Genomic DNA, 27,188 nt, shown 5'->3' with positions numbered 1-27,188 from the left:
TTATCAAACTTTTCGTGCCGTTGTTTCGGTGCTTGTTTCAATTCATAAAGAGACTTTACAAGTCTACACACTTTCCTTTCTTGTCGAGGAACCACAAACCCTTCGGGTTGATCCATATATATTTCTTCTTCTAATTCTCCGTTTAAAAATACCGTAGAAATCAATGCTATAGCAATCAAAACTCGAATAGTCATGATACGAGTTACCGGAGAATATATATCAAAGAAATCTATTACTTCCTTTTGTTTGAAGCCTTTAGCTACTAGTCTAGCCTTAAATTTTTCAATGGTTCCATTAGTTCTAAGTTTCTTCCTAAATATCCATTTACACCCTATTGTCTTGCAACCAGGAGGAAGATCGTATTGTTAGAAATGATAGAATCCATCTCACTATTTATAGCTTCTTGCCAAAAGGTAGCATCTACGGAAGTCATAGCTTCACTATGGGTTTGAGGATCATTTTCAATCAAGAAATTAAGTCTGAAAGTCACTACCAAAGACCTTTTCTATTCTACCTCTTTTACTCCTCCTTGGTTCAAAATTGTTTTGAGAATCAACACTACTTCTCAAGATGGAACAATCACCAATAGACCTTGAAGGCTTATATTTCATTGGAAAAATATATTCAAAAAATTTAGGTTCTCTTGATTCCATGATAGTGTTATTAGAAATATCAGAAACTTCAGAATTAATAACTAAAAATTGATAACCAACACTATCAATGGCAACTCCCACAAAAACGCAGTCAATAGTTTTTGGACCCAATTTTCTTTTCTTAGGAGGTGATACTAAAACTTTAGCCAAACACCCCCACACTTTGAAATATTTTAAGCTAAGCTTTTGATTTTTCCAAAGTTCATAAGGAGTTTTATCACAATCTTTGCAAGGCACTTTATTCAAAATGTGACAAGCAGAATATAAAGCTTCACCCCATAAGTTATTCGGTAAACCAGAACTAGCTAACATCGCGTTAACCATGTCTACTAATGTACAATTTTTACGTTTGGCTACTCCATTTGATTGAGGTGAAAAAGAAGGAGTTCGTTGGTGAATTATATCATGCGTTTCACAAAAAACTTCCATTTCAGTTGGTGCATACTCGCCTCCTCTATCGGACCTTAATATTTTTATTTTCTTTTCCAACTGATTTTCTACTCGTGCTTTGAAGACTTTAAATTTTTCAAAAAGCTCACTATTGTGATGGATTAAATACACATGGCAAAATTTTGAAAAACCATCAATAAAGGTTATAAAATATATTTGACCACCACGGGCAAGCACGTTATTACTGTCACAAGTGTCACTATGTATAAGCTCTAATAAAATTGTGTCTCTAAAAACTGATTTATACGGTTTTTTAGTAAGTTTAGCTTGCACGCACACTTTGGCATTTTTTCTTAACATCAACTATAGATTTTGGAACGAGCTCTAAACTCATCATCCACACCCAGGCCAGCTCTCCCTCAAGAAATTGCCGACTTATGGAACCCAGAAATAGCCGGCCTCTCCGCCCTCGGCGGCCGCGGTATGCCCCCCATCTTTCCAAGCCCATTCGACATCACTCGCATCCTATTCGAAGAGGCCATCGGAGCAATGATCGAGGATATCCGTTGGAACGGCTATCCGTATCTTAATTGTGCGATGACGTCGAATTGCGAGCTTCCGTTTCAAGTGATGGGGCTAAAATCGTTCAACAACGAAGCCATGTCGACTGAGGAAGCGGTGTCGAAATTGTTGGACGGGATTCCGCCGGAGTATGCGGACCAGTTTCAGAATCCGGAGGAGCTGGTCAAGCGCTTGAACATTGACGTTCCTCCGGAGTGTATGCCCGAGGTGGCGGCCGCACTGGCCAAACACTATAACCAGCGTCACCTGATTCGTATGACACCCTAGAAGATATCATTCGGTCTTACAGTTTTATATCAGCCGATATCGAGCAGTAACAAGTAACAACTGATACGCAGTTAAATAACGGACGTCTCTCGGATCCAAAATCTAACGAACGGCTTATATTTATTAAAATTGTGTACTACATGGAACATATATTCCGCTCGTGTGTACGTCATATGCTCTGTAATGAGAAAAAAAAAATAAAGATTTGATAAATAAAACACCACCACCACGGTTACTTTGGTGCTGATATTTTGAAGATCGAGGTATCTAATTTTTTATTTCCACGGTTCCACCGTACTCCTTGACCCCTCAAATATCTCCCAGAAAAGAACGTTTTTGCCGAAAATTAGCTTGATAGGATCTGGATAAGTCCGACATAGGAATAGTTCATATGATATTAGCAAACGAGCAAGCTAGAACCACGAATAAATATACAAACACGCTCACATGTTGTGTGGAATCCGCACATACTTGAGGTGCAATTTTTGTGGAGCCCGCACAACCTGTAATTGTGTTTATGCAAGTGATTGTGCAATATTTGTTTGCAGTTCTAGAATTTTTGCTAGTGAAATGAAGGCTTAAAATTAAAATTATATTGATAGTCCATTTTATACAATGTTATTAGTGTACCACTTGTCTACATTAGATCTAAGTTAATTTTCTGATGGTGTACATGATCAACGGTTGGATCGTTGATATTGATTCCAAAATGACACCCACAAAGAGCAATGTTAATTACTTACACAACTTCGGATATAATTATGTCCGGAGTTGTTCGACATACATGGATCCACATGGATCGCACAAGCTGTTAAAGGTATGTTTGTTGATGAAGCTAGACTTGAGATAGTCTCAAAAGCAATGCTACAATCACTTTGATTTTATGGGCTCGAATGGGTTTTACGAATCTTGTGTATGACTCTTGTATTTACTTTAGGGCAAAGTCCAAAGTGTTCAGAAAGTTCAAATGAAAATCTTTTAAAATGCAGACTTTCATTTTCCAATCGAGTTTTGATGATCCGAATAGGTCAATGTGTTTAAAATGTGATTTTAAGGGTCTTGACGAGAAACTGGCAAAAAAAATGACCGGAAATGACTTGATTTGAGCAGTTTTTTCCCGAACCGTTCAATAAAAAACTGTTCGGATCAAGCCCTTCTCGGTCATTTTTTTGGCTGATTTCTCGCGAGTACTCTGAAAATCACACTCTAATCACATTGAGCGGCTCGGATCATCAAAATTCGATCTAAAAATAGAAGAAATAGAAAGATTCGCATTTTAATTAAAATGAGGACTACCTCACGTAAAACAAACTGTATATATACGTATAAGCTTGGTTGATCAGAATAGCATCAAGAAGTACTAGAGTTAGCATCTAGCAAACAAATCTTTCTTTTCTAAGAGCAGATAGAATTGAATCTGAAACTTTAATAGTAGAAAAGAATAAATTCACTTTTTTTCCTAGTAAAGAACAAATATTTCGTGCAAAGAGGGATTATAAATCAGAATTTTCCTTGAACGTGACTTGGAACATGTTCTTGATCTTGTCAAAGAAAAACTGTCTTCTACTCTTCAAATATAGATTGAGGAATGACCTAAAGACGAATATATAAGCATACGTCTTCGTGCTGACCTAGAGAAAATTTTATGTAAATTGTAAATTGACATCATATATTCCCACTTTTTCACACCTCGTTGATCGATTTTCAATTTTTCTAATTGACATGCTGTTTGGATTGAGTGAGAGGAATTGAAGTGAAAGATTTGGAGGGTTAGGGGCGTAGGGCACTAGGGCTTACAGATGTCCTTAGTAATGATAGTCCACCTTTTACGGAAGCATAGGGCTTTTTTATTTTTCTCGGCAAAATGAAGATTTTATTAACTCGAAAGGGGTACATCGAGAGGAAAACTCGTTAAGCACAAAACGCTTACGAGCAAAAGAGAGTAAAAGACCCAAAACAAGGCACAAAGGTATAGAGGATCGTCCAATAGAAAATTGGACCACTCCGCTCCTCAAATTAATACATTACAATTTGACCTTCCTCGTGCCATCAAGATATCCCTTAAAGTCTTCCACCGAGTACACCTTTATAGCGAACTTCACTTTAACCCACATTGCTACCCTAGTTTTAATTAACTCCCCAAGATCCTCCACATGCCAAGAAATATTCTTGAACACAAGATCGTTCCTTGCCAACCATAAAAACCATGTAGTGGCATGGAATGTTGTTTCCCATAGATATTCCTCCAGATTTTTGAAACCCATACCCAGCCACCAATTAAACAGATCTAAAAGGGAAGCAGGGCACACCTAAAAGACATGCCACCAGTCCAACACCAGAGACCAAACTTCCCAAGAAAATTGGCACAGTAAGAATAGATGCTCAGGCGATTCAAGGTGTAATGAACAGCGTGGGCACAACACCGACTGGCCTACGGGAAGCAAGTTTCTATGGAAAAGTACTGTTCTCGATGCCACTCTATCTTGGAGAGCCAACCACGAAAAAATTTCCACCTTCGGGGGGCTAATGTTCTTCCAAATCGATCCCATCGCCCAGTTGTTTGAAAATCCCGATTGCTCCCATTTGTTATAGACTGATTTAACTGAAAAGCAATTATCTGAAGCCCATCTCCACCTTAGCTCATCCCGTTTGGATTGATCCAAAATAACTGATTGTAATCTCAAAATCAATTCTTCAAATTGCTGCACTTCCCATTCCCGAAGCCTTCTCCTAAAAAGTATGTTCCATCTACCTTCCCCTCTTGCATCTTTAACTTCGCTAATCACCATCTCTTTTTGAATAGATATTAGGTAGAGGCGAGGAAACTCATGTTTAAGAGTTGTGTCCCCTAGCCACACTTGATTCCAAAAAGAAATCTCCCGACCAGATTGAACCACCAACCTAAACCCGTCTTGAATAATGGAGCCAATACTAGAGGATGAATCTCCGATCGAACAGATATCTCTCCACAAAGCTGAAACCTTACCAGAAGTGGCACACGGGGTACCCAAGAGCCTTGCTCTAGATTATACTTGCTTTTGATTACCTTAACCCATAACGAGTCACGATCTTTATAGAATCTCCACCACCACTTGGCCAAAAGAGCAAGGTTTTGGATTGCCAAGTTTTTTACCCCTAACCCTCCAAATTCTTTCTTTTTAGTGATTACTTCCCACTTAACCAAGCATAACCTTTACTTGTCCAACGAGTCACCCCAGAAGAATTGTCTCTGAATCTTAGCTATCTTTTTTGCAACTGACACCGGCATTTTAAATAAAGACAAGAAGTAAATAGGTAGACTGGCAAGAGAAGAGTTCAATAAGGTAAGCCTACCCCACGTAGTGTTGAATCTCCTGCGCCATACACTAAGCCTTTTTGCCATTCTTTCAACCACTGGATCCCATGTCTTCTATTTCGGATTGGCTTCCAACGGTAAACCCAAATACTTTATTGGCAGGTGGTCGACTTTACATCCCAAAACCAAAGCAAGGGAATTTACAACCTGATGACTAACTTTAATGCCGCACAAAGAGCTTTTGCAAAAATTTATCTTCAGTCCCGACATAAGTTGGAAACAACGAAGAATTCTTTTGATGTTTGCCAACTCTTCCCTATCATTGTTGCAAAAATAATCGTATCATCTGCGAATTGAAGGTGTGACACCACAGTCCCATTTGATCCATTCGGCCCAAATCTTGTTCCCATGATGATGTGCTGTTCCTTTGCTCTTTCTAGCAAAATGTTGAGCCCTTCGACCACAATATTGAAAAGAAAGGGCGATAAAGGATCACCCTGTCTTAGCCCCTTCTGTGTTTGGAATTCCTTTGATGCCGACCCGTTTATCAGTACTAACATAGACACCGAATCACAATAGCATTATGTAACGCCTCAATGTCACCGTCCAAATTTTTTCTAAAGAGAGTTCTTTAAAATCCGGATCATTGATTGCCAAGATGGACAGTAAGATGAACACAGCTGCACACTGTTGTGATTGTTCACAGCAGCTCCCACTTCCACCTTTTACATGTTGGATCATTAAAATCACAAAGGCTTATTTCAGTTTTTTTTTTTCCGGTTTTATCTTTCAGATTCTTTTGAGAAGAAAAATCCAAAAAGTAAATAGTTTTTTGGAGAATAATAATGACTTCTGCGTTTATTTGTTATTTTTTATGATTTTTTTGTAGTAAATTTTTATTTTTAATTCTTCGATTAATATGTTTGAATGAGCGACACTGGGAAAAAATTGGAAAATATTTAAAAATTTACTAAGATGAATATAAGCAAAACAAGTTTTTTAAATTAAAAACACTACTCCATTTTCACTCAATTTCCATGCCCCAAGTGGTTTGGCCAAGTGGGCATAAGAAACAACTAAACAGTTTTTCCTTAACAGGTTACAAGTTCGAATCCCACGAACGACAAACATATTAAACCTTGGAGCAATTAAACATTTGACCGGTTGTTAACTTCAGGAGAATTAGTCGAGCTGTGCGAAAGCTCAACCATACAACCCAGTTATAAAAAAAAGGCTTATTGGTAGTATGGTTATAGGGAATATTTCACATTTCCAATTACTGTATTTTTTTTTTTTTTACAATAAAGAATAGCATTTGACTGGTTGGGCTTATTATTATTATTATTATTATTTACAGTTAATATCGCTGATAAAAAGGGAAGTGTGAAAATCACTTCTCTAAAAAAAATCACCCCCGAATGGTGTTGATGGCAATTGAAGTGTCTGAAATAGTCAGAATGAACACTTATTTGACCTGTTCATATTTTTCAAAGTAAATCAGGAATGATATTTGTTTTTTTTTTTCTCTCCAGCAAATGAATTACCTTCACTTTTTCCTCTTGGGTAATAGAAGTAAAATTTAACTTCCTCTTCTTTTTCCTTCTCAACAAATAATAGCAACCAAACAATATATATATATATATATATTAAGCTTGGATGATCAGAATAGCATCAAGAAGTACTGTAGTTTTTTATATATACTTTCTTGATGCTATATTTTAAGCTTGGTTGATCAGAATAGCATAAAGATTTGTTTGCTAGCTGCTAAGGGTAGGTTTGGATTAGAAAGTCAGGCCGGTGACCTTTTTTTTTCTTTATTCAATTTTCTTTTTTTGCATTTGTTTGTTTTGCATTAACTTTTGTAATTTATCGATTCGTCTCGTTGGGAGGAATCGAAAAGGTAAAAAAGTATGATCGAAACTCATAATTTTTGAATAAAAACAAAAATAAGTTAAAAAGACAACTTTTTTTTACTTATTTTTATCTTTTTAAAAAAAAATTTGAGTTTTGATCAAAATTTTATACTTTTTCTATTCCTCTCACCGAAAAGAATCAATAAGTTACAAAAGTTTGATGCTGCAAAACTAACAAATGGAAAAAAAAAATTGAATAAAAACAAAAAATAAGTTGCTATTTGACTCTATTTTCTAAGAGCAGATAGAATTGAATCTAAAACCTGAGTAGAAAACAATTATAAGTTCACTTTTTTTTCACCTCTGTAAAGAACAACTTCTTTATATATGCAAAGAGGGAGCATATATATTGGACATTATAAATCAGAATTTTCCTTGAACCTGACTTGGAACATGCATGTTCTTCTTGTCAAAGGAAAACTTTCATTTACACTTCACAACGATATTTGTGCTTCAGCGTTCTATCCTTATACAATATCTTTGGCGAGGCAACCTGTGGTGGCTTGGCGGATCTATAGTTCTTGAGAGTTCATTGATGCGTTCTTACTTGGGTGGAGTGCATCTGATCGTCTGGGGATTTGGTGTCTTTTTTCCTTTTTTTTTTATCGGCGAAAAGATAGATTTCATTAACTCATAACACAAAGTACATAGTTAATAGGGTCATGGGTACACCGGTCTAACCACCCAAAACCCTCATCTCCTAACCACACGGAGGAACCGATTTAAACCCAACAAACTGAGTCCAAATCAGGAAGAAACAAACACCTAAAATCCAAAGTTGGTAAGGAACCAACAACAAACCTTAAAAAAACCCCTAAAACGGGCCAACCCCAACACCAATAGCCACCCAAACCAAACCCTACACCACAAACCACCCAACGTCGCCGCCGCCGCCACACTGGCCAACAGAAAACACAAACAGTCCACAACTCCTCCCCAGATTCACAGCACACGCACAGCCGCCCATAGAACCTCCAACCACCACCCGCCGCCATCAACCACCACTAAGGGTCATCATCGGGCAGGGCCGGGCCGGCCCGCCAAGCCGCTACCCAAGCCCGCCCACTGGCCGGGCCGACCGGGCTTTTTCTTTTTGGCGGGCCGGGCTACCTACCATAAATTGAAGCCCAAGCCCAGCCCACGGGCTAGCCCAATTGGCGAGCCGACGGACCAAAAGCAGGGCGTGCCAATGGGCGGGCTTAAATTTCCTTGGGCAAAACTAAATCAAGGGAAAAAAGAAAGGGTTTTGTGGGATTTTGGGCTAATAGGCGGGCCTGTTGACGGGCTTTTGGGCGGGTATCAAGGGCGGGCTCACTGGCCGAGCCTACGGGCGGGCCGAGTAAAAATTCATAGGCCTGAGCCTGCCCATTACAAACTACGGGCGTTGCTAGCCCACCCGTTTTACGGGCTCGAGCCGGGTAAATGCCCGGCAGGCTTTGGGCGGGTCGCGGGCCTTCGGGCTAAATGATGACCATTAACCGCCATCATCATCACCAATTGGGGAAAACCAAGCGGTTTAGCACACACGCTCCTAACCGCCAAAGCAAACCAAGGTTAGGCCGGAAAAAACAGATCTGAAGCAAGAACATGAACTGCCGTGCTCATTAGCAGAAACGGGAGAACCCAGGCCGTTAGGCGCAAAAACCAGTCAGCCCAGATGATACCAACCAGCGGGATTCAAACCGCCCCAACCCACCACCTGAAACGCCGCCCCACCATCGCCGTTAAGCATGAAACTGCAACCACCCAGGAGTGGATCGGTCGGTAGAAAACGACGAAATCGAAAAGCGGTAGGAGAAAACAACCACGAAAGGCACACCGGCGAGAGCAGTCGAGGAAGAAGACGATCTGGTACAGGGTAAGGTGCGGGGGAGGAGAAGAGAAAGCTCGAGGGAGGAGGGGGGTGGAGCCCCCCCCCCCCCCCCCCCCCCCCCCCCCCCCAGGCGGTGGCAGAGGAAGGAAGACCTTTATAGAGAAGGGAGAGAGTCTGGAGAGAGAGAGAGAGAGAGAGAGAGAGAGAGAGAGAGAGAGAGAGAGAGTCAAGTTTGGGATTAGGTGTCTTTTATCCTTTGCACTTTTTCTCATTTGAGAATCCTAATTAGATGTTAGGCAGTTTGAAAGTGTCACTATTGCGTCAAGTCATGTCTGGGTTAGGATGAAAGACATCGATTGCCTTGTGATTTACTTGTTTTCTATTTGTTAGACGATTAGTTTGTCTTTGTTCAAATTCTTTGTAATGATCTCCGTTTTGTAAGTGTCGCGCGTTTATCAATACAATCTTCTCACTTTTGACCAAAAAAAAAAGAGAATGACCTATAAACGAATATATAAGCATACGATTCATGCTGACCTCAACAAAATTTTATGTATCGCCTCGATATCACCGTTCAAATTTAGAAAAACTCTTTTAGGGAGAGTTCTTTTAAAATCTGAACCATTGATTGCCAAGATGGATGGTAAGATAGACACAGCTGCACGCTTCACTGATTGCTCACAGCGGCCCCCGCTTCCACCTTTTTACATGTTGGACCATCAAAATCACAAAGGCTTATTTCAGTTTTTTTTTTTTTTCTCGGTTTTATCTTTCAGATTCTTTGGAGAAGAAGAATCCAAAACGTAAATAATTTTTTTGGAGAATAATGACTTTCGCGTTTATTTTTTATTTTATATGTTTTTTTGGAGTAAATTTTTATTTTTAATTCTTCGAAACATATCATTTGAATGAGCAAAACTGGGAAAATATTGGAAAATATTAAAACATTTATTAAAGACGAAAATAAATATTTACCAAAAAAAATGAAAATAAGTAAAATACCAAAAAGAATGAGTTAAAAGCACTCCAAACGGATAAAATTCAACTCCCTCGCCCCCATCCAAAATCCGTAACGCAATATGGACCATATTGAGTGTTACTCTCTCCATCCCACTTTAACAGTCATTTTTTTGGGAGTTTGTATCACTTTTTAATTGATTATATCTTATAATTTATAATATTTATGTGATTTTGAAAATATTGTATTATAGAACTAATCGAACTCTATTAAACAAGATTCATGTTGAATATAAAATTCATTACCGATTTGAAAATATAACTAAGTTTTTATCCGGTTAGAATAGAACGATAGACTATTAAATTGGGACGAATGGAGTATATAATAGTATTATCCTGGGCGTAGGTTAATCGATGGACTATTAAATTGGCCTTCTGCTAATGGATGGTGTGATTAGTGGACTTTATCCTCGCTCTAAAGGCCTTCCGCTAGTGGATGCTGCATAAGTTAATCCGAGCACTCAAGTTATAAAAAAAAGAAAACTTTAGAAACAAAATTATAAACCACATATCTCTATACACGCATGCGAACGTCCATTGCATTCTCGTATGTGTGCTTCAAACTGCTTCGGACACAGATGTGACCCGCAAGTCCATTTTAAATCTAATACTGCTGGGCTCGCGTACATCCGCGGGCTCTCTGTCTCTCCTCTATATATACTTCTCCACACCCCAGCTCTCCCTCAAGAAATTAATTGCCGACTTTTATGGGAACCAGAAATAGCCGCCCTGTCCGCCCTCGGCGCCCGCCTTTCCGCGGCGGACGCTGTATGCCCCCCATCTTCCCAAGCCCATTCGACCTCACTCGCATCCTAATCGAAGAGGTCATCAGAGCAGCGATTGAGGATATCCGCCGGAGGAATGAGCAGCGGAACGCTTTCAGTATGTTAATTATGCGATGACGTCGAATTGCGAGCTTCCAGATCGAATGATGATGCAAAAATCGTTCAACAACGAAGCCATGTCGACCGAGGACGCGGTGTCGAAATTGTTGGACGGGATTCCGCCGGAGTATGCGGACCAGTTGCAGAATCCGGAGGAGCTGGTCAAGCGCTTGAACATTGACGTTCCTCCGGAGTGTATGCCCGAGGTGGCGGCCGCGCTGGCCTAACACTATAACCAGCGTCACCTGGTTCGTATGACACCCTAGAAGATATCATTTGGTCTTACGGTTTTACATCAGCCTATATCAGGCAATAACGAGTAATAACTGATACACAGTTAAATAACGGACATCTCTCGGGTCTAAAATCCCGTTACGTGTAGATTGAGTGATACGTAACGGATGTTATGTAAAATTGTGTTATATAATGGCACGTCCTATGCTCTGTAATGAGAAAACAATAAAGATTTGATAGATAAATAAATAAATTAGCTTCATATGATAAGAGTATTAGCAAACGAGCAAGCTAGAACCACAAACAAACACAGTACTTACACACGAGCGGTGCAATTTGTGTGGGGTTCGCACAACTTTTGTGTTTATGCAAGTGGTTATGCATTTGTTTGTGGTTCTAGAATTTTTGCCAACGAAATAAAAGTTTAAAGTTAATTTTTTGACAGTGTACAAGGTCAACGGCTGGATCATTGATGTTGATTCCAAGATGACGCCCACAAAATTAAGAGCAACGCTACTTACACAATTCCAGACACAATTGCGTCCGGAGCTGTTCGACGCACATGGGTCCACATGCATTGAACGGCTCATTTTTCACGCTAATATATTTCCCTCTCAAACACTTTAATTAGGGTGAGTTCATGCTAGTACTCCCTCCGTCCTGATTTAATAGTCCCTCGTTCTATTCTAACCGACTTAAAAACAAGTTATATCTTTTAAATTCGTAATAAATTTCATATCGAATATGGACCTTGTTTGATAAACCTCGATTAGTTATATAATACAATATTTTCGAAATTACCTTAAAAGTTATAAATTACAAGATGTAATCAATTGAAAAGTGACACAAACTTTCAAAAATAACAATTAAATTGAGACGGAAGGAGTAATTTTTATCATCGGTAATTTTTGACTAAAACTTACCATTCGTAATATTTTTATCACCGAAAAGACTGACTTCTCTGTCTCAAAAGGCTTTACTCATAAAGGTAGAGAAATATGAGAAGATTAAAGACGAAGATTATAATTATGAATTTGACGCTAAATTCTCCGGTTCGAGCTGCCTAAACATACGTGACAAGGTTTTTTATTTTTTATTTTTTATTTTTGATAATGCAGGGTGTATCAGATCAACTTGCATGCACCCGAACTAATCCCTATAACTCTTCGCGCAGCCCTTTCACATGCTTACACGTTGAGTGAGATGGCACCAAGAGTTGTTGGTAAAGAAAATTATACTACCTAATACCTTAGGAGAGAGCAAACTCAGCCCCTATACGGCCGGCCCAACGTATTTGGGCCCTAGGCCGAATTGTTAAGTGGGACCTGTGGCTTAATTAAATAATAAATAGTTTATTTATATATAAATTTTAGTCCACATTGAATAGAGAATTTGCTCTGGTTCAATGATTTTGTTATGTTTCTGTGTTCTCCGAGACTCTAAAGTTCAATACTTGACAATTCCAAATTTTCACCAAGACATCATTTTTTGACAAAATATACACTAAAAAAATATGTTGGGGGAGTTGAACTCAGCCACACGGTGTGGACTAAACGTTCTTTGTCTGCTGAACCAACGACATTATTGGCATTAGTGTTGTGAAATGCTAATATATACTATATGAGAAAAAGTTCTTTCCGGATCAACCGGACAAGGCCCCGAGTGGAACCCTTCGAGCGTTTTTTTGGAAAATTCAAACCGTGCATTTTGTAGGGCTCGCAAAATAATATAATTATGCAAAAAATTAGCTTGTCCGGATAGCAATAGGTATATCAAAAGTTGAGTTTATACATGAAAAAATGGACGACGTGATCAATCAACTGTTTTTAAAGTTAAACTGTTCACGGTTGTCCATTTTTTCGTGTAAAAACTCAACTTTTGACATACTTATCGATATCCGGACAAACTAATTTTTTTGCATAGATACATTATTTTGCGGGTCCTATAAGATGCACAGTTCGGATTTTCTAAAAAACTGCGCGAAGGGGGCCCACACGGGAGCTGTCTGGACAGCCCCTTGTCCGGTTGATCTTGACATAACTTATTCTCTCTATATGTATATCGGAACGGTTCAATAGACAACTATTTAGACACCTAAAAAAACACCTCAAATCTCAATCACATAGTTTCCGATCAAATTTTTATGATCCGAACCGTTCAATGTGTGTACAATATGATTTTAAGGGTGCCCGTGAGAAATTAGCAAAAAAAAATGACTTGAAAGTGCTTGTTTTAAGTAGTTTTTAATTGAACCGTTCATTAAATCTAAGTTAAAAACTGCTCAGATCAAGCACTTTTCGGTCTTTTTTTTGCTAATTTCTCGCGAGTATCCTTAAAATTACATTCTGATCACATTAAACGGCTCGGATCATCAAAATTTGATCGAAAACTATGAGGTGTTTGTTTAGGTGTCTAAATAGTTGTCCATTGAACCGCCCCGTATATATATATATATATATATATATATATATATACACACACACTCTCCTAATAGAGGAAGTGGGGAACCCTTTTTTTTGAGTTTTTTTTTGGACTTAAGGTCCGGCTCTGAGCTCCTAAGTCTCAGGCCAAGACCACTTAACCAATCCATTGAAAGTTGGAAGGTAGTACAAAATGACAAAACTCATGCTTCAGCAGTTTTGGTGAATTTACAGTCCGTTGTTAATGTGACAATTGGAATATTTGCATTCTAAACGACACTAAAGATGAAGCTTTCAAACAGATGAAACAAATAACGATTTCATACGGGGAGTATCCATAAGTAATGCAACAAAAAGATTCGAGCAGGATATAATTTCTCAGGAAATATTCTATTTAATTTCATCATCACATGCGGTAGGAGAACACAAGTATTTGAATAATTACCTCGAACGGAAAATAAACTCACAATCAGACTAATTAAACCCAACCGACAGTCCACTGAAGAAAGAAATAACTTCCGTTCAAGGAAAGAAATACTTAAATGTTTGTTTTCGACGTGAATCGATCCACTCACCTCTCCTATGGATACATAAAAAGGTGGCAACTCATTTCCAAAGCACGTACCCAACAAAAATGGGTGGCCAAGTGAGTTAGCCCCAGTCGGATTTCTCGGGATTCTAAAACAATACATTTCACAGTAGATGTCCGACAACAGAAAGCATTTAACAAGTACAATGTCGTTCGCGTACGAGTTTCTGATCATCAAATAGTCCCATTTTCACAAGAAGAAACAACAAAAAATCCTTGACAAGCCATGTAGAGATCATGATAAATTTATACCCGAAACCATATACCATCCCCATTACCATAAAACGAAAGCTTCTATTTACAAGTCCACCTGCACACGAATAAAAAAAAAAAAAAAACTGCTATTCTAAATTGTTTTTCTGGTACATTCCCAAATTCGATATGCAAAAAATTTATCATCTACTAAATGAGATAGTCCCCAAAAATACCTACCAACAGGCATAGCTCCGTACTCCGTTTTTAGTCAACCGCATCCATGCAGGAATCAAAACAGCAGCCTCGTTTAGTAGACATTCAGTTTTTGTAGGGACAAAATTTACTCCAAATAGACTGCAACCTCCTACTGCAGTGGGGCTGATGATTTACAAACCATCTTAGCAAAAAGAAGCGAAAATGTCTGCTTTTGTGGGGTTGAAGTCGAGAGCGTTCACGCGAAACGATCATTTCTGCTCTCACCTGCATTACTACTGTCCAAATCAAAGTTTCGAAACAATGAGTTTTGAGAAAACGGGATTTAATCATGAAAGCATGCATAGCCATGATTAGACTACCTCTTTCGTTTGCTCTTCGTAGTCGTAGAAGATGAAGGGTTACTGTGCCAGTTCCTCTTCCTCTGGTTGATGAACCAATTGTTGATCTGCTTTAATTGCAAGCCTGTTTCTTGCACCAATCTGGCCTTGTCTTCCTCCTGAATTGGAATTTTGACAAACTTGTAAGTTGGGGAAAAAAAAAGGTTAAACCAAAATACTCGAACACACGAAACGAGAAGAAGAAATTGTCGAACCGGGCTTTGGATGCAGTATGTTACGGCTTTCAACTGGCTTTTATTTTAGCATTTCGGGTTCAAAAAACAGTAACAAAGAAGCGAAAATTTTGAGCAAGGCTGTGTCTAGAGCAAAGATTTGGAGAAGGAAAACAAAATGTAAGGGATTCCAATCGAAGGTATGTTCCTTTCATTTCCTTTCCCTCCACAAATTCTTCATCCAAAAACAGCATAAAAAGCTCAAAGAAAAGGTAATGAGAAGTACTTTCTACTGAGAAAAATGCATAAAAAGAAACCAACTATTTAAGAAAAACCAGTGAAAAACCTCCATCTAAATGAAGCCGTTGGCATTTGAGTTGATTTGAAACTTACTGTGGGATAAGGCCATTTGGAATGTGATTGCCACCAAGCTTTTAGTAGCGACGTGGTGTCACCGGGCAGCTTCCCCGCTCGTCTTTTACGTAGAATTTCTTCTCTAATGTCCACAATCTTCTCCTTGTAACCCTAAGAAACACAAAGGAGATTAAAAAGCGGTGAATACATGAAAACCAAGAGGACTGCAATATAAACAAAGTTTTCGTGCAAAATGTTACACCACCAGGTGTGGCCTTTCTGAATGCTCTTTTGCATAAAATTTGGTCCAAATGAATTGTTCTCTAAATCGTTTATTTATGACGCTACATCGACATGTTTTACCTGTTTGAGCTCATGCTTTAACTCGTGCCTCACACGTTCCATCAAAGACCTTTCGTTTTCAGTCGGGACAAGAGGACCAAACCCCATGGTGTCCTGTCCGTCTAAGCTTCCATCGAATAAATTGGCGTCACCATCTGTATGTTCATCATCGTCGTCGTCTGACATCGTTGCACCTGTGCCTTCACCGGGTGCTACACCTGTTTATCCAATACAGTTAGTTACAAAAACAACAGAGCAATGAAATGCATTGATGAATCACAACTATGTCAGCATGGTTGAAAAACAGGATGACATGTCTTATTGTTGTTTATATACATGATAACTGCATATTGGGGTCAGGAATACAAGTTAAACCAATTACTTCTACTTGCGTAGCAAAATTATAAGAATCCTGGAGTATCATGTCGCATCATCATGTGGTACTTCTGACAAATCATGACCCACAACATACCCTTTATTTTCCACTCATTTATGTTACCATTCATGTTATCATAGTTACTTACTTCCATCACATTGATTATTACAAGATACTTTAATCTTTCCTTAAAAGTACTATCCATATCCTAAAATGCATTTAATTAAGTTACTTTTTAACCACCAGATGCAGTAATAGATCCATTCAAAACAACATACAGAAAATGAGCAAGAAATTTAAATTTGTTCAGACAACCTCAACCGCGTGCTAGTCGCAACCAAACCCAACCGAACAGACCCCGGATTGTGTAGCCTCAAGCATCGCTTCAGATAATCCCGAAAGAAGAAAATGAAAAAAACTTCACCTAGCTGAGTTTGGACAGAGCATGTCTGGGGAATACAATCAGTGTGGATAATGTAATTTCATGCTTTCCCCTAGAGCAACTTTTGAAGCTTTATTTATCCAGCACTCCAATAATGCTGTTTGTCCTAACCAAAACAGAGAGTTCAAGTTCGCTCATGATTTTATTACCGATTCTTAATTTCTTCTCACCGAATGGGTCCTGATTTTTATAACTAGCACTAGGCATCTATGTAGCACCGACACTCCAAAAGGGCGCCGTGTCCACATTTTGGACACGGGGACACGGCGGGGACACGCCCAAATACGTATTGTGGCGTGTCCAATAATTTTTATTATTTTCTGATGGGGGACACGTGGGGGACACGCCGGAGACACAGCTAAGGGTCAAAATGTAATATATATTTTTAATTTTGAGGGGTTAATATGAAATTATTCAAAAATATTTGGGTTAAATTGTAATTATGCCTTTATTTGGACCATGGTAATCTTATACATTCATATATGACATGTTTTCATCAACAGTGGAAGAAAAGAAAATATATATGTATATATGTATTTATATATATTTATTTATTTATACAAGTGGCGTGTCCCTCGCCGTGTCCGTATCCCCATTTTTTTAGAATTGCTGTGTTCCGTGTCCGTATCCATGTCCGTGTCCGTATCCGTATCTGTGTCCGTGCTACATAGCTAGGCATGCTATCAAGTACCCGAAAGCATAAGACCCTTTGAATCTTGAACCTATTTCAATGTTATAAACATAAACGCCCGCCGGCCATATGTTAATTACATATTGATGTACAAAGGAAAAAATGACAGTTGCGATTTTCCCATGCAGTGCACGAAATCCTTGTCCAGCTAGCCAGCATTTAACCCATCAAAAGTCACAACCATAAAATGTTCCTACCTAACTGCATGAATGCCTAATGCAACTGCAACTCAAACGCTACTGAGTTTTGCTATCCGAATTTGAGCTTCTAAATCAAAATTGATCTTCGGAGAAAGCAAATCTTCTTTTGACAACAACGACAACAAAAAATGATCACATTATCCAAAAATCGTGTGAAACTCCAGCACATTTATCACGACACTATCCAACTAGTAGCATGACATATCACAATGATCTCAAGGCATGGCGAAGCCCTATGGCCTATATGTGCATGCACGGAGTATGCAGCTACTCGCATAAGCTCTTCAAAATTGACATAGGTGAAACGTGATAGTGAAGGTAGATGGCAAACTTTAGGGACTAAATTTTCTACAATCGGGATGTTTACACGAAAGAAAGATCGAAGCAAAAAGCAACATGAGATCACCTGTTAAGCTTTGTAGAGATTGCTCAAGCTCCCAACAAGCCATCACTGCTTCCATGGCATGTACCCGGACATGTTGTTGCAGTTGCTCTTTAAAGGAAGAGAGTAGTAGAACATAATGTGTCTACAATAAACGGAGCAAACGCAAAAGAAGATGGGTAAAAAAAAGGAAGATTCAGCTGAAAAGGACAACCGAGAGTCGTAAAAAACAATCTCTATTATAAAACAGAAGGGTGTGGGGACAAGTTTGTTGGAACGGCTTAGATTCTTTTGATCCAAAGGCTGTAGTGCATCCTCCCATTTTCCGATTAAGTACCCATGGTTTTTACCTAAATTACACAACTGCCATCCCATTCCAACTAGGATGCGTAGTGCCGTAGGCACGGGCTAACACTAGTGTACCAATGTTCCATAAACAGTCTGATTTGTTTTGGAAAAACGTAGGTATGTACATGGAAATAGCAGTCATAGCGTGAAAATGATATGACAGTAAAGACTACAATGGATATGAGATGAAATATGCCAAACAACTTCCAAGTTTGGCGTTCGCATTACTTTAGACTTTGCAAAGTTAAGAATCCAAAATCTTTCAACACGATGCTTCTCAAATTCAGTTTCAAAAGCCATTTTTCGCGCATGACAACTGTAAATGTCGTAACGAACACAATAGCGCAAAAGTAAAATGGAACCCCATTTGTGATTCTCATTCCTGAAAACGAATCCGATGTGAAAAGTTCGGTTTGAAGAGAAGTTAGAACTTGAAGCTGATCGGTCATTTTCGGAACAAGAACAACGACTCCCAGAACACACTGGATATGGACCAAACCATCCAATAATAAGTGGAGAAGTACCAAAGGAAAATATTCCCCCAAGCACTCCCAAAGTCTCAATAATTGGAGTATTTGTACCTAATGATTCCTCTCATGATGCGACAACTGGGCATTTCAATTGACATAGAAAGGTGGTTTTCGCAATCAAACAAATAATTAACTGTCTTTTAAATCAAATCCAGTACAGTTGTATCTACTAATACAAAGATTTTCACAAGCATAAAATATGAAACAGAGATTCTTCACTCTGACTCGAATCTTCCCCAAAATATCCTGTCATCTCTCTCTCTCTCTCTCTCTCTCTCTCCACAAAATTGATTATGAAAACAACTAGATTTTTGAAACTTTTTCTCCCAATTCAATAAATCACCTAAACTACAAAAACTATGCCAATTGAATTTCACCAAAGCGTGGAGAGATACAGATTTTGGATATACACAAAAACTTCAATTTGGGACTGCATGGTCCTGTTACGGGCCTTTGTGGACTTTTTTCGGGGGTTTCCCCGAATCTTTTATTTTTTAGCTCCCGTCCAGAAAATAAATCATGTTGTTCGAATATCCATGATTGCAAAGACATTTACCTTAACATAAATGAGTTCCAAATTAGTGTATCTCCATAAGTTTTTGGCCAGATAAATGTGTTTTTAAAATCATTTGGTGTTTGAATTTTGAAATGCTAGAAGTTTTTGAGGGGTTCTAAAACATGAACGTTTCGAATCAGTAGAATCAACCCGAGAAGCCGGATAGAATTTTTCAGTAATGCTAGAGACACAACACAACACATCACCACAACATCAACCACACTTGTCTAGGTGCAGTGCATGATTGGTAATTAGTAATGTGTAGACAACCACTTTGAAACAACTTCGCAACCACAAATCATGCAGTGCCGCGTGACGGATGTGGTTGGTGTTGTGGTGTAGTATTGTGTCATTAGCATTATCATAAAAATTCAGGTACAACAGTCATTTGTAAAGCTATTCCACATGAGATGAGAGGCTACACATACACGGAACTCACAACATGGAGAAGGACGTTACAAACTACCGTTGTATCTAATTTTTCATTGCTTCTCCATAAACAAACCATATATAGAGGGTGAATTTAACCATGAAACTTACCATGAACTGATCGAGGTCCTTATCATCGAGAGGCTGATTCCCATGACCAAGAACAGAGTACTTGGCCATCACGTGCTCCGACTGAGCCAATTGCGCGTCGATCCTCGGCAATTGATCCACCGGTGTGGCGATTCGAAGGCACTGGACATGAGTCGAAAGCAATTGCTCGTACAGAGGATGAGCCAGTATATCCGCCTTGCACTTTGCGTTTTGCCAATTGCTCTGATCTTCTCCCCCGCCGCCGCCATCACTCTCGGTCTTCTTCTCCTGCGGTTCGGTGATCCAACATAAAGACAAGAATTCGGAACCTATGAAAGGTGATATTTACAATGCTGCCAATACAAATTGGCAAGAGATTTAAAGGATTATCATAAGTATATTTATCCATTCCAAAAGCAAAATAATATTCTGAAAAATTAAATTGTTACTAAAATAACTTAATTTTTTGAAAAAATATTTGGTTGGGCGGGTGTCAGATTGTTCAAAACGATGTTAGAGAGGCAAATTTATGTAGTTGTCAGGTTTGGGGGGAAAAACTTCTATAATTTCACCAAAACTTTAAAACGGGAGTAAGGCCCAGACTCATCCGGCCGTCGGTCTTTCATCGCTGCAATAGACCCGACAAAAAAGGACAATGGATTTGGCACTCCATTTATCAATGCCTAGACTGATCCGGCGGTCGGACTTTCATCGCCAATAGACTGACAAAAATGGACAATGGATTTGGCACTTCATTTTTTGATAACTACAATTTAAATATTTGTCTTTTAGATCTTGTGTTTGGTTAAGGGTTTTGAATTTTGAATTCTAATTATTATCTTATTTTTTTAATTATTACTCTCATTTTTTTTTCTATCTCTTTAATTATTATTTTTATTTTTAATTATTGTTCTATTTCTCTACACTTATTACCTACAAATTTAAATTCAAAATCTTAAAACAGACGGGGTCTTATTGTTCTTGCCATGTGTATTTTAAATATTAGGGGACGAATATTGGAGTGGGGTTATTAAGAAGTGGGGTGACAACATCAATTATGTTGAAAAAGGCGAATTTATATGATTTGATTAAATTTTGAATTTTTTTATAATTTCAACGAAAATTAAAACGTGTGTAGAGCGATCGCCAGGCTCATCCGCACATCGGTCCGTGCTTACCTGCTGACGATGACTCAGCATCGCCGCCGTCGGAACGTCGTCGTTGTCCCCGTGTATCGACCGAGATAGCCACTGGTTGTTCGACGCCGACGAGTCGGAGTTCGTCATGTTGTTGTTAGTCGTCTGTAAGTGAAGGAATCTACCCTCCCCACCTCCTCCTCCCCCGCCGCCGTAGTGGTGGTGCCCGGATTGTTGTCTGAGAATAGCGCTGTTCAGCCACGTCGGGGCTCCTCCTCCGCCTCCGCTGCCACCGGTGATATGCGGCTGCTTTCCGGCGCCCTCCGGTGAGTGCTCCGGGAATATTCCCCGCAGAACGGCGGTGTTGTCGGTCAAGTGCTGGTCGGTGAAGTGGTGGAGTGCCATTTCGTGGGAGAGGTGGTCGTGGAACGCCATTGACGAACTGATTGTAGAGAGAGAAGCGAAGAGAGAGAGAGGGAGAGTAGATTTATTCCAATATGATTGTTGTGTGTAAATTTTGATCATATACAGGTAGATAGAGACAAATATTACTACGAGCGAGAGGGGACGGATGTTGTGCGGCTAATCCATTGTACCCTGCTGTGCGACTCAGGATTTCAACTTTGGCCATGTTCTCCTCGTCTATATGTAACAAAGGGAAACACTTTTGTGTCTCTCTCCTTTTAGAGATATCGTAAATTTTGGTATAACAAAATCATTTTTAGTATAATCAAAACACATTATAAGCATAACAGAATCATTACAATGTACAAATAGAACCATTACAAAGCAGAACCAGAACTCCCAATCCGACGGATGAAATTTAGCCACACATGCAAGTTGACCAAAACTGGTCAAACCAGTATCCCCAACAGGTCAACGAATTGACATAACAAAACCACTAATTGACATAAAAGAAACTCAAAAAAGCATAACACATGAATTTAATGGCGTAACATGAGTCCCAAACGGATATAACTAAACCATTAAATGACATAATTGGTGGGTCATAATAACATAGGCATAATAGAAACCATTGAAAAACATAACAATCCCTAACAAAAATCATAAAAGGCATAACTAAAACCAGAAGTAGAAGAAACATAACAATACCACATAATATCATAACAATAACTCAAAAAATGCATAACAATAACCTCTAAAACCATAACAATACCCCACTTATCTTTTTTTTTTTTACCAGACCAGTGACCAGTTCTATAGGTATCCCACTTTTTTGTTATGCATTGGTTATATATTTAATTGGTTTTTGTTATATTTCTAATGGTTCCGTCATGCCCAAAAATTATAGTGTCCCCAAAAAAGGGTAGACACCGAAGCATCTCTCTGTAAGAAAAATGTACTAACAAAAGTCCGAGTTTTGAATTTTGGGATGATACTATGATGTCTCTGGTCATTTTGAGGACACCGTAATTTTTGGCATAATTTTACCATTAGTAGCATAACTAAAATCAATTACAAGTATAACAGAACCCAAACAAGGCATAATCAAGGAATATCCAAAAAACCAACCAAGGCGTAACTAAACCCAACCAAGGCATAACAAATAAGTTATGCCTTGCTATGGTTTTGGTTATGCTTTGCTATGGTTCTGTTATGCTTGTAATGGGTTTTGGTTATACTCATAATGATTTTGTTATGCCAAAAGTTACGGTGTCCCCAAAATGACCGGGAACACCGAAGTCATTCCCTTTTGTCTTTATTCAACACTTTACGTGTTTGTTAGTTTTGCATAAGTTCATGTGTATTATTGATTTGTCGTCTCGTCGAGACGAATCGAAAAATTAAAAAAAAAAAAGGCCAAATATCTTTGAAAATAACCAAATTAGAGGTGACAAAAATTAAATATAAAAAACATCTACATGCAAAACACTGTATGAACCAACAATATTTATTTTGATTGGCAACTTATTAGGGTTGGTTTATTTTATTTTATTGAGCTATATGATCTACTTACTCTCATATATATTTTAGTAAATTTTCATTTACTCTTGCTTTGTTTGACTAATTTATCAAAATTATATGCATAATTTTAGAGCATTTTTTAACTTAGAGGGTTCGCTTGAACTCCCTAAGACCTTGGTGGAGCCGCCCTTGGGTTTTAGGGGTGCTGTGATGGAGCTTTAAAGCCTCTAAAAAACATGTGGTATTAAGCGGTGTTGGGCACCATGTAGCGGTATCTCTAGATCACTTGTTAATTTCTTTCGATCCGAAGTAGGTCATTTTTCAAAAATAGGATAAACTACTGACCAAAATACCTTTTGCATTCTCTTTTCTTATCATTGGATTTTCAACTTATTTTGGAGTAGTATATTGTATAAATTATATTGCGTTGTTTTAAAATAATATCCTTTAACCAAATCAACAAATACAATACTTTATCGAATAAGTTTGGGTTGGGTTAGGTTAGGTTAGGTTTGGCTTAACTTAATTTTGTATCTTCTAAATTTTCGTTGATGTTTGTCTTAACGAGCGGAATCAAGATTGAGAAGTGAAAAAACAATGCAGACGATAATGACTGAAAATTGATCAAATTTCTTGAATTGTGATTGTCTTTTTTTAGTATCTACTAGTTTTTTTTTTTTTTAAGATCCGCTAGTATCTACTAGTTCGGTCCATAGTTTTTTACTTATATGATTCATTTTGTTCTGACAGAAAGAATTTTACTAAAGTCAAAAATTACTCCTCCGCTATAAGTTTTTTTTTTTTTGTCAATCGATATACATCTGCAGAATTAGTGGGGTGTTAGGGTTAGCATATAGGGGTCAAGAGACTATCAATAGCCCTGGCCCCCAAAGTCTCGTCTCTCATGGGACTCGGGACTCGAATCTTGGTCACCACTAGTGGATGGAGGAGGGAGTCCAAATTCTCTCTAATTTTTGTACCCTCCCATCCTACTCATAGAAGGACTAGCGTTGGAATAGTGCAACGCGGAGCTACAACTGGTCGGTCGGCAACCAGCCCGGCGCCGCCAAGTTAGACAGAAACAAAGTGAGAGGGTCCAGAGGGAGATGGTGTGAAAAAGTTCTTTCGAAGCTGCTAGGCAAGTCAAAAAAATTATTCAGAACACCGTCACATGGCGTTTTAAAATCTTTCAACGCTAATTATTTTGCAGAAACTTCATGGTTGAATGTATGACCAATTGTATGCGAATGCACCATTTTAGAGGTTGCCATGGAACCGGAGCACCATGAGACTAATCGGGATCCTTATGAGGATTCTCTCTGTTGAGGATGATGTGAGGATTTTCATAGGATCCGCACCGTCCACTTCGGCAATTAATTGTCTGTATTAATAAACTCTTCCGGGCTCATGGGATTCCACGTGGATAGAACTGTGATTAGATGTCTGTGGGACGTGGCAAAGAGACAAAAATGAGTCACTGCTGATTGTTGGGGACGGTGAGCAACCACGTGACTATATCACGTGAATAGTTTTTTGCTGCTTTGAAAGGTTTGAACTCGACCGAAAGTAGCCTTCTGTGTGAAACTCTTGTGTTGCGGCTTCAGTGACTGTGCACCTATGAGCCTATGCTACTCCTAAAGTCGTACTATTGGAGTAGTACCATTTCTTCATTAGTGGATCCTCAGTGAAAAAATAGAAATTTTTCAGGTATCATGTGGTGCCCGAGCAGTACATTTCAGCCGTTCATTCTGATTTTGGACAGCTCGAATTTGAAGAGAAAAAAAGAAAAGTGAAAGTGGTCAATAGAGAGGAGAGAGAGGGTTTTAATCTGAACCGTCCAACTGAATTTTAGACTGCCTGGATGCGCTGCTCAAGCACCACGTGGACACTAAAAATTTTCTCGTAAAAAATTACATGAAACCTGGTCTATGAAAATGTCCGTGAAAGAAAATGCATAACTCAGATTCACAGTGTTATGAATTTGAGCCATTCATTTTATTTCATATATGAACACTTTCATAGATCGAGTTTCATGGATCCTTTCATTTTTGAAAAATGAAACCAAAATAGCTTTGTTTGGTTCAGATTTCGGAAAAGGTGGTAGTATAAATGAGAGCATCAATTAGAGAAAAAATTTATTAAGTATCTTGCGCGGAGAGAAGTTTGTTCTAGAAACCCAAAGCGAGCACCATAGTTGTTTGATAAGTGATTTATTTAGGCCTTGTTATTCTATTTAGGCTTTATTTTGGATGTTTTCAAAACATTTGGGTAGAAGAATAAATATTTTATTTTTTTTATTTCTCTCACGATAAAAATATTTCACAAAATTTTAACCAAAGCCAACAATTTCAAAAAAAAAAAAAAAGTTGAATAAAGATCAAAGCAAGAACAAGCTTCTTGCTTCAAAAGTGACTTGAGGCATTTGAGGAGAACGTCATCGGAGAGGAATTCGAGTGAACACGACAGCCGAACCTAGGAACACGTGAGAGAGACCCCGGAACAGGCGATTACGCACCTGTGACGTAGACTCCTTTTGCAGCTCGACCAGCCCGCAGACAACGACTTCGTATCCGTACACGTGCCACGCGGCAGCCCCAGATTTCATGGACCACAATCAGGGGACCACGTCGGAGCACGCGCCATCACTCACCCAATCAGCCAAAAACATCGACTTCCTTGTGGGGACCCCCGCAACTATTCCTGTCTCTCTCTCCCTCTCCACAACTCTCCTTCCATCATTTGTGGTCTTTCTGGAAGTAACTTTTATTCACGACGACGGAGTCGTGAGTTCGCGATTTCGCACCATTTTATTCGTTCATTTACACAATTAATTATTAAAATGTGTTTGATTTTAATTTGAACCGTTCAAAATGTATTTGAATGCACGCGATTAAGCACCGTAAATACTATTTACGGTAACAGCCGTAAAGAGATTTTTCTGTAAAGAATTACTCTTTACTTTTATGGCTATCAAAAACGTCACGAAAATTATATCAGTCAGATATCGTTTGGCATGATTTTAAAAAGTGTTCATCTTCAAAAAGTGATAAACACACATGGAATCGGAGCTATTATCTCCATACAAATGTGTTTTTATCATGGACTCATCGACATGTGAAACGGATCTAATCATTAATGACAACCCGAAAAGAACTCACAAAAACAATCAACTCCTTCTAAGGGGTTGATTCCTCATACACAAATCAAGTTATTCGAATCTGATTTCGTTTTAACTAGCTAGTTCTTTAAACATTATATACTTTTAAGATCATTTGTAACATATAAACTAGATAGCTTATACAATTTTAAAACCAAAATTTGAATAAATTACCATTTGGCTCAATGGAAATGCATATTTAGTAAAAGTTTCTTCGATTACAAAGCAGTTAACATCGACTCGCTTAATAAATGAAGTTAACGACTCGCTTAATAAATAAATTTAAGTTTGAACAATTCGTTGATCGTCTCATTTTTCTCATTTATCAATCCAAACTTTGTACCTCACTCGAAATATTTAACGAGATGATTCCTAGCATGACTTCACATATAATGTCAATTGGGATCTAGTGACTCTATTTGAATGATTCCTTTAACAGTTAATTTAATTCGTAGATTTTTTTTTTTAATTTGTAGATGTTGATACATATGTCGAATCGTCAATGCGAAAAGTCAGTTGATTCGGAGATCGTTATCATCCACACGAATCATATTTCTAGGTTGAAAAATAAATGTTCGACGTTTTGATTATTTATTTTCAAACAAATATTGTTAGATCACACCTTTTTAATCCTTTTTTATATTTTGTATGCAAGTAAAGATTTCTCAACAACAAGGTTCTCTTACATATGAGGGTCTGAGAGTATTGTTTTGGCATTACCAATAACCTATACATTACTATATTTTTCTGCATCACACGGGATATTGTTATATTAGACCCGACTTCAAATGGCCCCCAAATTACTTTGAGATGGATTACTCATATACAGATCGGAGTTCACGTATACTGATCAAAACACCCAAAGTTCTAATAGTATGAAAGATTAATTCGTGAAGTGTCAAAATGAATTGCCTAAAAAAAATGTGTATATACATTACTAGGGATTAAAGTTTCTTCCACTAGCGGGAGAAACTATGGGTTTTCCACAACCATCATTTTGGGTTCCATGGTGCGGTAATTGCCACTCCTAACTAATCATCTTGTACGACCCGTAGAGTAATATTCTCATTTAAAAAATTAGCTTTACCGGACATCAATGGATATATCAAAATTAAAATTAAATTTTGGTTGATAAAAACAAATAGTTATGAACAGTTTAACTTGTCAAGATTAGATCGTCCGTTTTATAAATTAAAATTTAATTTTTAATT

General features: G+C 38.3%; 1 protein-coding gene across 3 annotated transcripts; it reads right to left on the bottom strand.

Moving 5' to 3' along the window:
* Nucleotides 1–14,302: 14,302 nt before the first annotated feature.
* On the bottom strand, nt 14,303–21,508 carry LOC131299280 (homeobox protein knotted-1-like 2). Of its 3 annotated transcripts, none has more exons than XM_058324927.1 (7): nt 20,937–21,508; nt 19,780–20,046; nt 17,830–17,950; nt 15,736–15,932; nt 15,412–15,543; nt 14,828–14,964; nt 14,303–14,743 (listed from the first exon to the last, which is right to left on the bottom strand). In XM_058324927.1, exons 1-7 carry the CDS (start codon nt 21,417–21,419, stop codon nt 14,704–14,706), a joined length of 1,377 nt encoding a protein of 458 aa, XP_058180910.1. In that variant the 5' UTR covers nt 21,420–21,508; the 3' UTR covers nt 14,303–14,703. The 3 variants fall into 3 exon arrangements, with proteins under 3 accessions (XP_058180910.1, XP_058180913.1, XP_058180916.1); XM_058324930.1 differs by having other exon boundaries at nt 14,303–14,740; XM_058324933.1 differs by having other exon boundaries at nt 19,780–20,040.
* Nucleotides 21,509–27,188: the final 5,680 nt, after the last annotated feature.

Source organism: Rhododendron vialii, chromosome 1a (assembly GCF_030253575.1).
Source record: "Rhododendron vialii isolate Sample 1 chromosome 1a, ASM3025357v1".
In the NCBI taxonomy this organism is placed as follows: Eukaryota; Viridiplantae; Streptophyta; class Magnoliopsida; order Ericales; family Ericaceae; genus Rhododendron; species Rhododendron vialii.
The sequence above is the reverse complement of the archived record's forward strand: the minus strand, read 5'-3'. Positions and strand labels throughout refer to the sequence as shown.